The 15,429-nt window shown below is 38.0% G+C and overlaps 1 protein-coding gene across 5 annotated transcripts in view; it reads right to left on the bottom strand.

Moving 5' to 3' along the window:
- DCTD (dCMP deaminase) overlaps positions 1–15,429 on the bottom strand; it is a gene marked incomplete at its 5' end in the record, with an annotated part of 56,468 nt that overhangs the window by 36,030 nt on the left and 5,009 nt on the right. For 2 of the 5 annotated variants that reach the window (XM_079306173.1, XM_079306171.1), the window contains one exon: positions 2,370–2,417. The exons of the other annotated variants lie outside the window; for them this stretch is intronic. In XM_079306173.1, the coding sequence (XP_079162299.1) occupies positions 2,370–2,417 (48 nt within the window). The remainder of the gene's footprint in view (positions 1–2,369; positions 2,418–15,429) is intronic. 5 annotated transcript variants of the gene reach the window in all.

The following is a 15,429-nucleotide window of genomic DNA, read 5'->3' as shown; positions in this document are numbered from 1 at the left end:
CCAGCCTTTCCAAACCCATCAAAAGTAAACTTATTTCTAATCAGTAAAGATGCACATATCACTTGGGAGCTGTGACTAGTTCTAAATACAGATAAGGAATTTAAACAGCATAAGATAAAATAGCAGAACTTGTTTTTACATTCAAAATTTGCAGCCTTAGAGCTTTGAAGATGAATGGAACTAGGTTCCATGTTTAGGCAAAGTTTTGTTTTATTTTATTGGAAATTGTGTTCATGTGTCATGAGAATAGAGAATGCTCAAGATCTCAAATTGAGAAGAGAAGAGAAGAGAAGAGAAGAGAAGAGAAGAGAAGAGAAGAGAAGAGAAGAGAAGAGAAGAGAAGAGAAGAGAAGAGAAGAGAAGAGAAGAGAAGAGAAGAGAAGAGAAGAGAAGAGAAGAGAAGAGAAGAGAAGAGATGTAAGTTGATTCTCTCTGAATTCCTGCAGTAATTTTAAATGGATAGAATCATGGGATGTGTTACTACCACAAAGTATCTTCTCTTTCTTGAATTTGTAAGATTTGAAGTGATTGAAAGGAATGGTAAAACTTAATAAAAGCAGTCTTTGTTTTTCAATAAACTGCTTCCTTCAGTAAAGTGAGATGGCTAATGACACAACAATAAATGCTGAAGATGCAGCTTGACATATTTTCTGTAGTGGAAGTCATGTTGGGCTTGCAGTAGGCCTTAGGCTGAATGTTTAAGTACAGCCATACTTCACCCACAGGCTTGAATGGAAGTTCAGTTCACTTAGGAATTTAACTTTACTTCAAACCACGAGGAAAAAAACCAACCCTTTAAAACCTTCTTACTATTACACCTAAACTTATTTTAGAGGTGTCTTTTGAGAAGAAAAACTAACCCATTAATCTGAATGACAATTATTACTGCTCTCAAAATGAAACCACTTAAAGAATCTGGATGTTCTTGTGGAAAAGTTCAAAACTATTATACTTCAAATTAAATTTGAAGGTATTGCATATTAAGATGCCTTTTTCTTTTCTCCCATCGATTTTAATTACTAGTACATTTGCATGAAAATAGGATCTTTATTTCTTGAAAGCTCATCAGCTCCTGCTGCTTATTCCTCATTGTAGATATCACATGCTAAGGGTTAGATCTTCAGGTGAGGTGGAAGCAAGAACAGATGTGCTTAGAAGAAAGGAAGTTTTTTATGCAAATACTATTTTTAATAAAACAGAAGGGGATAAAAAGTGAAAATACACACTCTGAAAGCAAAATTCCACTATCACTTCCAAGATATACAGATGTCCCTCCAAACAAAAGTAATTTAAAATTCTAAAACTGAATATAAAACATAAAACGCAGTATGAAACCCTAAAGAATCACTACACCATTACTTATTCGAATTTCCCTTCTTGATACTCATGCCCTTATTGCACAAAAAGGAGACATGAGACCTAGGCAGTCAAGTTCATTTAAACCCTCAAAGTAAGAATTTTTTCCTATAAAAAGCTTCTAGTTTTTCATGGTCCCTTCTGAAACAAATGGTTGATTTCTACCTTCATATTGTAGAAACCAACAGTCAAATGCTTATGTGAAGAAACTGTGAGCAGCCAATACTGAATGAACACAAACTATAAACTAATTATTGGCTTCTCCATGTGCAGATCCAGTTGTAACGCAGTGGTGCAACTCTTTGAGAGAGTTTGCATCACCACATACCTGTGCTTTCAAAGAAAACTAAAGATATTTAACACCATATTTAATATAAGACCTCTGCTTCTACATCTTGATAATCTAGCTTGATTCCAGCTACCAACAACACTGAGTATGTGAAAAGAGCAATGAGAGACTGAGCTGTATTTTCATGACAGGAAAAGCCATCAAAGGCTCACACACTGCTCTGCTTTACAAGTGTTATTGTGCTCTACTAAATTTTATCGAATATTAACTGGTCTTCAGATAGCTCTGGCTATTGAGATAATAAATGTGGCAGTTATGTTTGACAATCATTGCAACTGCCTGCAGCCTATCTGGGAAGCACCCTGAAGTTCATCACAGTCTAGGCACCAGACTGGTGACGACAGTAAATGAGCTGTTACTCATCAGGTATTCCAAAGCTGTGCACAAAATTTTGGCCGTGTAAACGTTTTGGAATGACAAAAAGGCACTAATGATTGCCATGGTCAGATCCCCAGTCTGTATAGGGCAAATTATGGGCAGTAAATTATATGCCTCTCTGATAAGAGAGGAAAGGGAAAGGAAAAGGAAAAGAAAAGGAAACAGGGTTGAGTTTACACCACGAGTTCTGCTAAGAAAAATGCAGCTCTTTCAAAGTTCTGGAAGTAGTATTTAGCCTCATTTCTTCTGGCACAGAGACAGAGGCAAGACCCAGAGAGTATTTTACCTGCAGCCAGGAAATATTGACAGTGCAGTCAGATACTTGGATTCAAATCTGCAAAACAAATTAATTGCTACTAATAAAAACAAAGCACAGAGTCCCTTTTACACTGTTTTATCCTGTTTAAAAGACAAACATTTGCACTCTGCAAGCCTCAAATGGATAAATGCTACCATGAGAACTTATAAGCCATCTGCTAGCTTCCTAATGAAGCCAGTAACTATTATTGTTTACAGTTGAACACCGGGGGTCATGTGTATTTGCTGTAATGAAAGAATCAATGCATCACTGCAGATGCTAAAAGAGAACTTTTTTTTCCAGACGGCTAATTATAAATACAATAAAGTAGCAAATTAAAAAAAAATCTGTTCATTTCCATAGAGAAATGGTGCTTGGCACACCAATTACAAAACACAGCACTGCTCTGTTTTCTAGTAGTCTCCACTTGACAGGTTCAGCGTACAGAAACAGAATCACAAAAAGTTACTCTTCAATACTTAACAAATAGCCAATCACCAAGGGGTTCTTAGCCCCTAATTCTCTAATCTTTACAAACCTCCTACATTATTTAATTTTATTGTTTATCTGAATGTAATGATGAAGTGTGCATTAGCAGATATCTCTCTGTTGCTGCTTCATTCTGTTTTTCTTGCTCAAAGAAGACACATGATATATGAAAACTTGGTTGAGCTATTAAAAACATCCTGAAGTTTCTTGGAGTTTTAAAATGCTTGTTGAAGAGAAATTTATGCACAGCAGTAATACAATTAATTACTGGCTTATGATTTCATCACCCAAAAAATAATACACCTTTAAAATCTGACAAACTAATATTAATTCCAAATATTTAGCAAAACAAAAGAATTACAAACAACTAAACCTTTGTACATGATGGAATTCTACATTCCACTGAAAATAAGCCATCAATTTTGAACTTTTATTACTGGACTTTTTTTTCTGTAAAAATATTATCTTAATTTCAGGAAATTTCCTAAAGCCTGTGAATCAAGAGACCTAACTTGCCTTGCTGAGTCAAAAAACTGCAAGTGACTCCTCAGTACCCTCTGATACCATCCAGGCCATGACACAGCATTCTTGCAGCTTGTACTCTCCTCATACCACTTACAACATACTAGGAGCTACATATCTATCATATGGATAAAATGCAGTATCATATAGTGGCTACATGGGATGCAATAAATAGGAAACCTGAATTATTGTAGGCCACAAATCAGTAAACCCATAGGAAAGAAAGGGAACAAACAATACTCCACTTTTACAATAATAAATACTTGTAGCAGGTGGTACTAAGGCAGAAATAAAGCAAGCTGTCAGCAGGAGAATGCAGCTTCTTTTAAAATTTTGTCTTCTTCTTGTGGCAATGGCCTGGGAGAGCTAACACCAGTAGAACAGAGTGGGAAGAGTTCATTAGTGAAGTCAGAGAGTGCACTGATCTAGTTATATAGGAAGATCTATTAAGTCTGACACTTGGGTACACTACTGCACCCTGACAATCCTGCGTATCACCCACTCCCTGCTCCCAGCCCCACATGTCTGCTTGGTTGGATGTCCCTGACTGGGAAGTGCAGGGGCTGGGAACCCCAAGAAGTGACCCCACTGCAACCTCTTGTGAGGTTCCCTCCTTGTCCAAGGGTCACACCCTGTGCCCAGCACATGGGCAAGCCTGCTGTGTGAACTGCCACGTGTTTTCCTGAGGAATGCACATACCACCAGCAAGTGGCCTGAGATTCTGGGTTAAGAAAAGGTGGAGGGGCCTCCTTAGTATCCAAAGCTTTGCTTTGCATTGCCTTATTTTGCCTTGCCTTACTTTGCCTTGCTTTGCCAAGCTTTGCCTTGCTTTGGCAGATCTCGCAGAACCCTCCCAGACAAAATCAGAAAAAAGAGCCGAGTGACTGGAGCAGAGAAGAGGATGAAGAGAATAATTGTCCTAGTTTCAGCTGGGATACAGTCAGTTTTCTCCCTAGTAGCTAGTACAGTGCTGTGTTTTGTTTTAGGATGAGAATAATGTTGGTAGCACACTTCTGTTTCAGTTGTTGCTGAGCAGTGTTTACACTAAGCCATGGAATTTTCAGCTTCTCACCACACCCCACCAGTGAGCAGGCTGGGGATAAGAAGCCAGGAGGGGACACAGCTGGGACAGCTGACCCTAACTGGCCAAAGGAATATTTCATACCATGTGGCATCATGCTTAGTATATAAACTAGGGGAAAGCTGGAAAAGGGCCACTGCTCAAGAGCTGGCTGCACATTGATCAGGATGAGGTGAACAATTGTAATATTCACCACTTGTTTTGTATTATTATTATTATTATTATAATCATCATCATTATTATTTCCCCTCCTTCATCTATCTTATTGAACTATCCTCATCTCAACCCATGAATTTCATTTCCCCACCCCCAATTCTCTCTCCCATCTCCATGGCAGGAGGTTGGTGAGCAAGTGTCTGTGTGGTGTTTGGTTGCCTGCTTGGTTAAACCACAATGCCCCACCCAACATGGGACACAAAGGGTTGACATAACAGGAGATCAGACCAAAAGGTGTTAAAACAAATTTGCTATAAGCATTTATGAAATTGTTTAATAGTTGCTGAAATAGTTGTTATTTCCTATAAGAGCTGTTGTACTTGTTCTCAGGGTTGTGTTATGTAACACTTTATTTGCTGTGTATGTTCCCTGTTGAGCTGTTTATCACCTCTGGGGCCTGGATTAAGGGTATAATTTTGTTGTACTTCGTAACACTGACTTAGGATAGGATAAAATTACTGGCCATGAAACTAATCTGGTATTTGTACTCAGCATTACCGTCATCTCAGTACTTTGGGAGCCATCTCAGAACTATTAATTATTAATAATTACACTCTTTACCTCTTCAACTCAGAGTGCTAATCTGTGGGGAACACAAGAGAAGACACTTTCCCCTGCTCCTCCATCTTCCCTTTCTCCTTCACCTTCCCCTTCTCCAGGCTAGTTAAAACAGCCCTTGAAAATTTTTTATATGCTCAGGACGTTCAAACCAGCATGTTCCTGTTGATATGTTTCCTACTCCTGAATATGTTTCAGGTCATGTTTAAAGAACTATTTAAGAATACTTCCCAGAGATCTCCCCTAAGGCTGAATAATTATGAGTGGCGCGGTATGGGGGATAGTAAGAGCATGTACTTTGGACAGTGCAAATCTTCAATGTTTCAGAACTTCACTTCTGAACTAGTGGAGAATACTGAATAATTAGTATAATATTTGGAACAATTATACTATCACACTGACCATTCCAGAGAGACAAAAATCATGGCAACATTCTGGGGACTGGCCCTGGCCAACCAAGTCCTACTCAACACTACTCAGCACCCACAAGGGGAAAAGAAAGTGTCTGGATCTGATGAGAAAAAGACAGGTATTGCAGCTACTGCAACACCTGCAACATGCAATGCAATTATCCAAGCTCCCTGACAGGCACATGGCTACTTCCAAACCCAGTGACTGGGACAGCTACTGCAACCTCCATGACAAATACTGCAGCTGAATTAGAGAACAGCCCTGGCCAGTATCAGTTGCCCAATACACAAGAAGAAATGTTGGACGCAAAAGTCATCTCATCTAGAAAAGGAAGAAACTCTTCTCTTTCTAAGGGAAGAAGTGACAAGGCAGACTGTTCCAGAGCAGGACCATCAGGAGAAGACAAGAAAAAAGATGCAGGATTCATAAAGGAGAGGGTAGCTTATCCTTGAGTGAGATGAGATATGTGAAAAGATTTCAGCCATTTTATCCAGGTGAGCACATTGTCACCTCACAGCTTTGCTGCTCGGATAATCCTGTAACTAGAAGGTAGGAAAGCCAAACAGCTGGGATCCTTTCCTAGGGAAGAGGGCATTGACAACACAGAAGCAAAAGAGACACACATACTCAGCTTCTGGAGCTGACACTTGTCAGGCCCTAGGGAAATGCATCCCTTCAATAAAGCTGCTGTATATCTCCCAGACAAATGGAGAAAGGCACGTGTGGAAGTTCATGCAGAGGCCATTGTATGCCAACTCATTGTCAGTAATGACCCAGAGAGAAAGAGAGGGACAAACAGCAGGTGAATTGGCTGTCCTGCTCTGGCAATATGAAGAAAGGATCTCTGCCTCATTATGGACTTATGCCTCAGCTGTGGAGAAACTGCCCAAAAACCTCTGGAGTTTCAGCAATTCATATATTCTACTCCCCAACACTATGGACTAGTATCTCAGCTATGAGGACTCAGCTCAAGAGAGAGGACAGAGTGACTGTACACTATGGGTCACCCTGTGGTTTTATCTGCATGAATTCAGAGAGGACAGAAGGAAAAGCAACCTCAACCCTAGAGGGACAGGTATGTGAGTTGCAAGAGTGCTCAGTATACAAACTAGGGGGAATGCTGGCCAGGGGCCACTGCTTGGGAACTGGCCAGACTTCTGCCAGTGGGTGGTGAGCAATTGCATTGTGCACCATTTGTTTTGTACATTCCAGTTCTCCTTCTATTATTGCTATCATCATCATCAGAACTATCATCATCATCATAACCATCACCATCATCATTATTCCTTTATTTTCTGTTTTATTAAATTGTCTTTGTCTCAACCCATGAATTTCACCTTTTTTCCCCCAGTTCTCTTCCCCATTCCAGTGGCAGAGGGACAGTGAGGAAATGGCTGTCAGTGTTCAGCTGCCTGCCAGATTAAACCACAACAATAATTTAATTTCAGTTCCTACTCTGACAACATTTCCATCTTTGTGAATTTAAGTGAATAATTTAACTTATATATCTTAAATCTCTATTTCATAACATGTCTGAAATACTTCTTCCCTGTACCACAGGCAAATGTCTGTGAACATACTTGCTTCCCAAATTACAGGAGAGTTAGTTGCAAGAACTAATTTGTTAATGTTTGCAAAGTGCTCTGAAGGCAGAAAGCACTCTGTAAATGCTAATTATTAAATCAAAGGTTTATCTGACTTTATTACCAAACCACTAATAAAATAAGCTACATAGCACTTGCAGGTTGGAAAAAGCACTTTTACTGTCTAAAAGATATAAAGGCTTTAATTAGCAAATATTTTGAAAGCACTTTGCTGAGGAAAAAAAATGCTAACTGTTAATACAGGTTTTCCCTAATGTAAATAGCTACAAAATATGAACTCCTGGATGCTACTGTAACTTCTGCATATATTATCTGAAGTTTTGTCTCATGGCAACAATATTTTTATTTGAAGCACAATTTTTGTAATATTTATGAAAAAAATCGTGCTTATGTTTGTCAAATAAATGTTTGGATGCAGCAAGAGATTAAAGTTATCATTCTTAGCAGAGAAGAGCAAAACCTAATGCATTGTAAAATTATACATATAGACACCATTATTTTTGCTATTTAACCTAAAATTGTATTTTGCTAAGTTTCCAAGCTTCTGCTGATTCACAAGGCTCAACTCTTCCAAACACTGTACTGTACCTGTGTGTATGTAGCCTGCTATCTACACATGATCTTAAAATCTAAGCATGCAAACAGATTTGAAACTTTTCTGCATAGGCAGTTAGAAAGACTGAATTCTGAAAGTGCCTCAAGCCTTCTGAAAGACTGTATAACTCTAGCTCTGTTTGATCCTGCCTTTTGCTCACCTGTTGTGACACTTGTTTCCCCTCTGGATGTAATAATATAAACTTGAGTATAATACTACTAATACTAATACTAATACTAATACTAATACTAATACTAATACTAATACTAATACTAATACTAATACTAACACTAATACTATGTTGATTTATTGGGTGTAATAATTAATGTCTTAACATAATTGGTTCTGACTCATCCCCTTCCTACACATATTTTTGATATACACTTTCTCATAGAGTCTTTCAAACTATATTATGATTATTATTATTATTATTATTATTATTATTATTATTATTATTATTATTTCAAGATTATCAGCTAATGAACAGTATTTCTCAAGTACCTGGACTAGTAGTTCAAAAAGAAATTTGAAAGTAGATCACAATATGCTTATTCCCTATTGTAATGCCTGCCTTTGACTGCAGAAAATAAGAAACCTGGAGCCCTAAGAAAAGTCCTGTGAGTCTGCTTTGCTGAAAGAGAAATGTGACAAAATTGTCCCTACTTAGAGCTCTACTGATTGCAGGAGGATGCAGTTTAGTGAGGAAATGCAGCCTGGCTGCTAGAGACTGTTTCTGTCCAGGAGACAAAAATCCTCCTGCTCTTCCCAGCACTCTCGGCAGGAAGGAGAGGTCCAGGTATTGCTCCTACTGAAATCCAGGGTCTGCAGCTTTCCAATGCCACAGACTGGTGTCTCCAAAACACCCAAACACCCCTGGGGAAGGTGGGAGTATATGTTCAATAATTGGAGCCATAAATCACAACTTCATATGGCAGAAAAACATCCAGAAAATGATATGCTACCATAAAGGGTTATGTCCACTTCTGTGCTCTCACTATAGCTCTTCCAGGCAGATGGGGAGTCAGAGAAGGAATGCCAAACCTTTATCTTGCATCAATTTGTCAAGCTGTCCCTGAAGGAAAGGTGACTGAGAATTTCTAAAAAGGAGGCAGGGTTCAGGCTGGTGACAGGAAGGGCAGTCTAGGAATCGATGGGAAATGAAAAGCGTTCAGAAGATTTGCAAAATGTTAAAGGAGCCCTCAGCAAAAGAAACTCAAGGTTAATGAATTTCTCTAAATCTAGGATTTTTTGACTGTGCTTTGCATATTTACTTTATTAACCAAATATTATTATATTTTTACAAAACAATTCTACACTACCTAACAAAAAGACCAAATTATTTTGTGGTTAGTCAAAAATTACACATTGTGAAATAAATTGTCAATGATATAAAGCAAGACCACTAGGGCTGAAGTAAGGTCTTAATAATATTTTTGTTGTTATCACTATAACTACTAGCCCTTATTTTTAAAATATCACAGAAAATTGTGGGGCTCTTGTGGAAAAAGTTTATGGATTTTAAGATTAATGGATGGTATTAGGATTATACTAAAAATTGTAAAAAAAGAATAAGCATACCTTTTAAAAATTATTTTAAATACCACATTAATTAAATTAAATCAAAATGTACTCAATTAAAATAAAGGTGTATATATAAACCCTTGCTTGGAAAACCTTAAAATGTATGTCAACTTCCTCAGAATAATTCTGACAGCATCAGAGCTCAAAAATACAGGTCTACTTTGAGTCCGGTATTTTGACTTTGTGTAGTTTAGTTTTTCACATTCCGGTATCACAAGAAGTATTGTTCCATTCACGGATAGCAACAATAGAATTAGACATAATGTAGAGAAAAAAAGGCAGATCATGGCCAAGTATATACTTCTTTCTTGTAGCTGGTCAAAATGCACATTATATATTAATAAATGAAGCTAATAAAATACTTTCTGATCTGACAATAAATTATGAAAAACAGGAGATGACACTGGAATGTGCTGCCCAAAATAGGGATTCAATAGGAAAAAAAAGTGTACCTAGGGACAAAGTATGCAGATTATCACTAGAGTAGGTTGCATTTAGTCCTGGGAATCTGTCTCAGAAGAGGAGCTTCAGTCATAGCAGCAATTCTTGGACACAAGTTCGTCCTAGTGAAGTGTTGTAACAGAAGGAGTTATGGCAAAATAAAACAGAAACTGCAGCAGAGGTGGATAGATGCTTCCTATCTCGATATCTGGTATTAGTGTGACTACTGATGGGGAAGTAGTTCAACTCTGAAATTTCAAAGAGAAAAGCACTCCTTTAACTGTAGTGGAGTCAGAAGTGAGAAATTAAAATTATTAAGTGACTGGGAAGTTGGCTTTACAGGGAAAAATTACCAAAGAAGAGACGAAGAAGCTATTTGATAATATTATGTACACTTGCAAAATAGAAATATTAATTTCCACTTTTTTAGGATGAAATTTAAACACATTTGATAAAATACAAGAGTGAAGAATTCTGTGATGGAAAAGAATTCTGGTATATATAAATTAAAATCTATGGAGGTTTTAGGATGCAAAAGTTCCCTGCTTTACTTGCTTAGATTAAAAAGTCAACAGTTACTGACATTCAGCTCTTTGGGTTTCTTGAAATAATTTGAAGGCAACCTTCCTACTTGGTTTGGTATTCCATGATCCTGGCTTAGTTTAACAATGTAGTTTTCTTCCTACTGGCTACATGTTTGCTTTCAAGAAAGTCTGCTCCTGTGAATTGTCCCAGAGAAATTTGCTTATACAGGTACACATTAAAAATATGAATAAGCCTAACTACACATTGAGATAATCTCAGATTTCAGAAATCATATGTAACAATCCAAGTAGATTATATCCCAACGTTGGTCAGGAAAAGCAAGGCTTTCCAGAGGTAAAGAAGCCCTGTTGTACCCTGGAATTACCATTGTTTGCCCTGTGCCCAAGCTGGATGCCATTTGGAATATGGGGTCAGGGTAAAAATTGCAATATTGAACTAGCAGGACTCCACTTGGTGCTGCAGAAGTATCAACTGTCAGGTACAGCAGCAGAGAAAACAGTTTTGATGTGCTCATTAGCCTTTGTCTTTCATCCATCATAGCTTGGCTTTGGTTTTATTTTCTTTTGCTATTTCTCGGTTTTCTGCAGGTCCTTCAGTTCAGTATTTGACATGACTTCCAAAAATATGGCATGACAAAACATTACAATTATTATGTCATGACGGTTTTGTATATTTAAACATATGAATCCTCTGCAAATAAGTAAAAGGTTATGAAAAATAATTTTAGCTCTGCAGTCTGCTTTTTTAAATTTTACTTTGATTTGGAAATGTCATGGTTCACTGCAAGCTCACCAGAGTGAGTTTAATGGATTAGAATATATTATTAAAATGAGACTGGTAGAGAAGTATATGGCACAGATGTGGAACACTGTGAACATGTTACTGTAAACTGCTGCATTAAAAGGCAGTGGACTACTATCTTTTCTTTCTTGCTTTACAGGATTACAGGCAGAAGCAGCACTGCAAATTCACTACAGTGGAGAAGTTTTATCTATTTTCAGTTTTTCTTCATTGATACTGATATATCAAAAAAAGAGCTCTTAAAGATAAAGACATAAAAGTGTTACTCTTTCACGTGGTATTATGGACACAAAATGTGCATACATGTGCATTTGAGATTTTGGTGCTATTTTTTGTTTTTTGAAACATGACTTAAGGATTTACTTAATTCAAGAAAATCTCTTTTAATAAACAAATCATCATCTTCTCCTTCCTCCCCTCAGGATATTTCCTTGCCTTCTCTTCCCAAAATAAAACAAAAGCTTGTTAGATTGTCCATGATCTCTGAAAACCACCTAAAGTTTTAAAAATCTGGTTTTAATTGGACAGATCTTTGCTTTCTCTTAACAGCATCCTGGCACCTGTGATTAGTGCTGTTACGTGCAGCTTGAGAACAGCTCATTCCCTGAAAACAGTGTAGAAGGCACACCAGTGGGAAGGGTCAACAGCCCTCAATCTCCAGTTGCTGAGTCATAGAAAAAGGTGAGTTGGAAGGGACTCACAAGGATCACTGACTCCAGCTGCTGGCCCTGCACAGGACAACCCCAAGAATCACATTATGCATCTGTTAGTGATGAACTAGAGTTCTTGAACTCTATGGAACCACAGAGCCTTCTTCCAGCTCTCACTGCTAGAGTGGCTATTGGTGCTGTTCTGAGGCCACTGCAGGACGTGCAGCCTGTTCCCCTCCACTCAGAGCCCTTCCCAGGGCTCAGAGCAGAACCCAGGCTAAGCACTCCTGGTTTGGCTTTGGCTCTATTTTTCTAGCTGAGTGGAATTGTTCAAATGACAACCCTGGCCAGTGACTCGAACAGCAGATGTCACTGTTGGCAGCATGGTCCTTTGCCACCTGTGCACAGCACCAGGTAGAGGGAGACTACAGCCACTTACAGGGCTCTTCCAGGAATTGGGTTATGGGGATCCTCCAGAGAAGGAAGCAGCAAGGTTGGTATAGGTATGACAGTACACACTGGGGGCATGGTGACCACCAGTGATATATCAAAAATCAGCATGAATCCTGGTTTAAATGTAGGGGGTGAAACTAAATGGAAGCTTTATCTCATTCTATATTTTGAAGATATGCTCCACTTTATTTCCTTGGGGTGGAAGACATAATTCTGCAATTTAAAATAAATGCCCAAACTTATTTTTTCTGTGTTCCTGGAGTGGGAAGCATGCTGGTGCATAAGAGTATTGCACTTCTTTCACATTTATGTTTGGGAAGAAAGGTGTCCATGTTAAGTGATCAGAGTTTCTGAACCAGTATTTGAAAACACCATTTTTCTTCTTTATATTAATCCACACACACACTTCAATTTGTTTCAATTACTGAACATGGCATATTGAGTTGTACAATCATGTATTAATGCTTCTGCAGAAGAACCAAGGTCTTTTATGAGTGATGATGTCCACAACACTACTGACAGCTGCAGAGAACACAATCTTGAGACAGTTTATCTCTTGTTCTGATTGTCTAGTGAGACTAAAGGCAAAGTACCACTGATTCCAAACATCCAGTCACTTGCTGGGTCACCTCTAGCCTACAGTTCAAGAAGCCAGTTTGCAGTTCAGCAGGTTTTTTTTGTTTGGTATGTTTGATTTATAAGGCAATTTTTGTACTCTTTAAAGATGTTGAGAAATGAGCAAACGTGATTCTCATTAAATTCAGAAAAAAAAAAAATTTAAAAAAATGCAAGGTGCTGTACTGGAGGAGGAATAATTACCTCATGCACCAGTACACACTCTAGGCCAAGATGATGCTTGGTGATACAAGGTGATTGAGGAAGTTGATCCTTGTCCTCTAGTCAGCACTGGTCACATCTGGCATGCTGGGTACAATTATGGGCTTCCCTGTGCAAGAGTCCAGCAAAGCACCACACAACAATGATTAAGGGACTGGAATACCTCACCACTGAGTAAAGACTGAGCAAGTGGGACTGTTGAGCCTGGTGAAGAGAAGGCTCAGTTGTATCTATGAATGTACAGAAATGCCTGAAGAGAGGATGCAAAGAAGATTGGAGCCAGGCTCTCTTCAGTGGTGCTTCAGGATCAGAGACAATGGGCACAAACTGAGACAAGGAGTGGCCCCCTGAACATCATGAAACACCTTTCTCCTATGAGGGTGAGCAAGCAGTGGAGCAGGTTGACCTGAGAGGCTGGGGAATCTCCATCCTTGGAGATACTAAAAAAATGGCTGGACATGGTCCTGGGCAATTGTCTCTAGGTGGCCCTGTGTAATCAGGTTGAACAGGATGACCTCCCTTCCAACATCCATCATCCCATAATCCTGTGGTTCCTTTAGCACAAGCATCAACTATATATATCCTTTTGCTCTCACCTTTACAGAACAGCTGATTATCAGCAACAGTCTGACATTTCAAACTCCAAGGATTATTTAATACTTAAATTTTGCAGACTTTGCCTGGATTCAAAATATTTTTTTAATTCTTGCTCAGTGTAATCTTTTTATGATGTTGGAAGCTATTCCTTCAGTAGTGTGTTTCATTTTTGAATACGCAAGTACAGTTAATTACAATTTATGCTTTTGTTATGTTTTTCCACAATGAAATTCAAAGGATAGAACTGTTGAAATATTGTCATGTGTCTTATATGTGGACATAAGCATTTCATAACACGTTGACCATATGGAATTGATAACTTTTATACATATTTTACCTGGGAATAAGATACCAAAAAAAAATTTTTTTTGTATTAATTTTAATATTTTCCTTGTGATAATAAATTTTATCCCAAGCATTTCTGAAACCACATATTGAAATTATAAAAGTGAAAAATTTAGTTCAATACATCCAGCTCAGGAGCTGAAAGCACTCAACATTCTAACATCTGTCCTATTTCACATAGGATATGAAATATATTTTCTACTCCATCATGTCACTTAACATGATTGTTTATTTGATGTTCACTAAAAAGAGAATATAATAATAATAACAACATGCTGTGTTCTTCAAATGGTTTCAATCCTCTAAAAAGTGCAAACATTGGGATTCTGGGCTTTGGATAACCAGACTAATAGAAATTGCCAACATCTCTAGCAGTCTAGAAGTGCTAAATCATGGTATTGATGGATCAGTTCCATTTTTGCTATACAATTGCACAGATTGGTTTTATTTTTGCATCATGGCTTTTAGCCTCACTTAGCAATAAGAAAGGATTGAGGTTCCTTTGTTGTTGGCTAGGCCAGGCATCAAAATACTTCAGATTCATGCAAAGAAACTATATTTTTGAGGGGAAAGAAGAGGGGAAAAGTGGGTAAAGGGGAAAAGAAGCACTTTTTAATATTAGAGTTTGGCAAGTCCATACTTCTTTGCATTTGAAACACAATTTTTCATTTGTTAGAAGAAAGATTCCTTAAGCCTCTTAATCAGTCAGGGAATATTTTTTTCTTTTCTAATGCAAGTGTTAAATACTCAACCTAGTCTAATTCATTCACTGTGCAATGTTCCTAAAGGTACATGGATAATACAGAGAAGAAATTTACTTCAGGATGCTATTGCTAAAACATGACTTTTCCTGTTTCATCTGTTTCTTAGATACAACAGAACTAATGTACACTAAGTGCCTTCTTCTGGCTGAGAGGAACACTAAACTCCTTGCAACAGTAGAGAGGGACTGTTAAAAGCATTAGCTCTGTAAACCTGTGAACCTGGTTCATAAAACACCTTAAATACTTCAAGAAATTAACTGCTGTTCACTGCCAAATGAGCTGTTATTGAGAAATTCCTCCATTCTTCCCTTCATGCCAATGAGCAGTAACCCCTATTGCTGGCCAGCTTCTTTCTCACATGCAGCCAAAAGAGAAGACCATGCTCTTGGGAACCTTCTTGGCTAACCAGACATGCTTTGTGGTTTTCCAAAGCCATTAGGCAGCAGCAAATAGACAGTATAATTCCATAGATATGACGAAACGTAGGAGACCTAAATGTGTGTACAAGTATCAAAAATACACAGAAGATACAGTGAGACTGTTACTATGGGATATTT

The sequence above is a fragment of the Erithacus rubecula genome (assembly GCF_903797595.1).
Source record: "Erithacus rubecula genome assembly, chromosome: 5".
Taxonomy (NCBI): domain Eukaryota; kingdom Metazoa; phylum Chordata; class Aves; order Passeriformes; family Muscicapidae; genus Erithacus; species Erithacus rubecula.
This window is presented reverse-complemented; position numbering and strand designations above follow the sequence as displayed.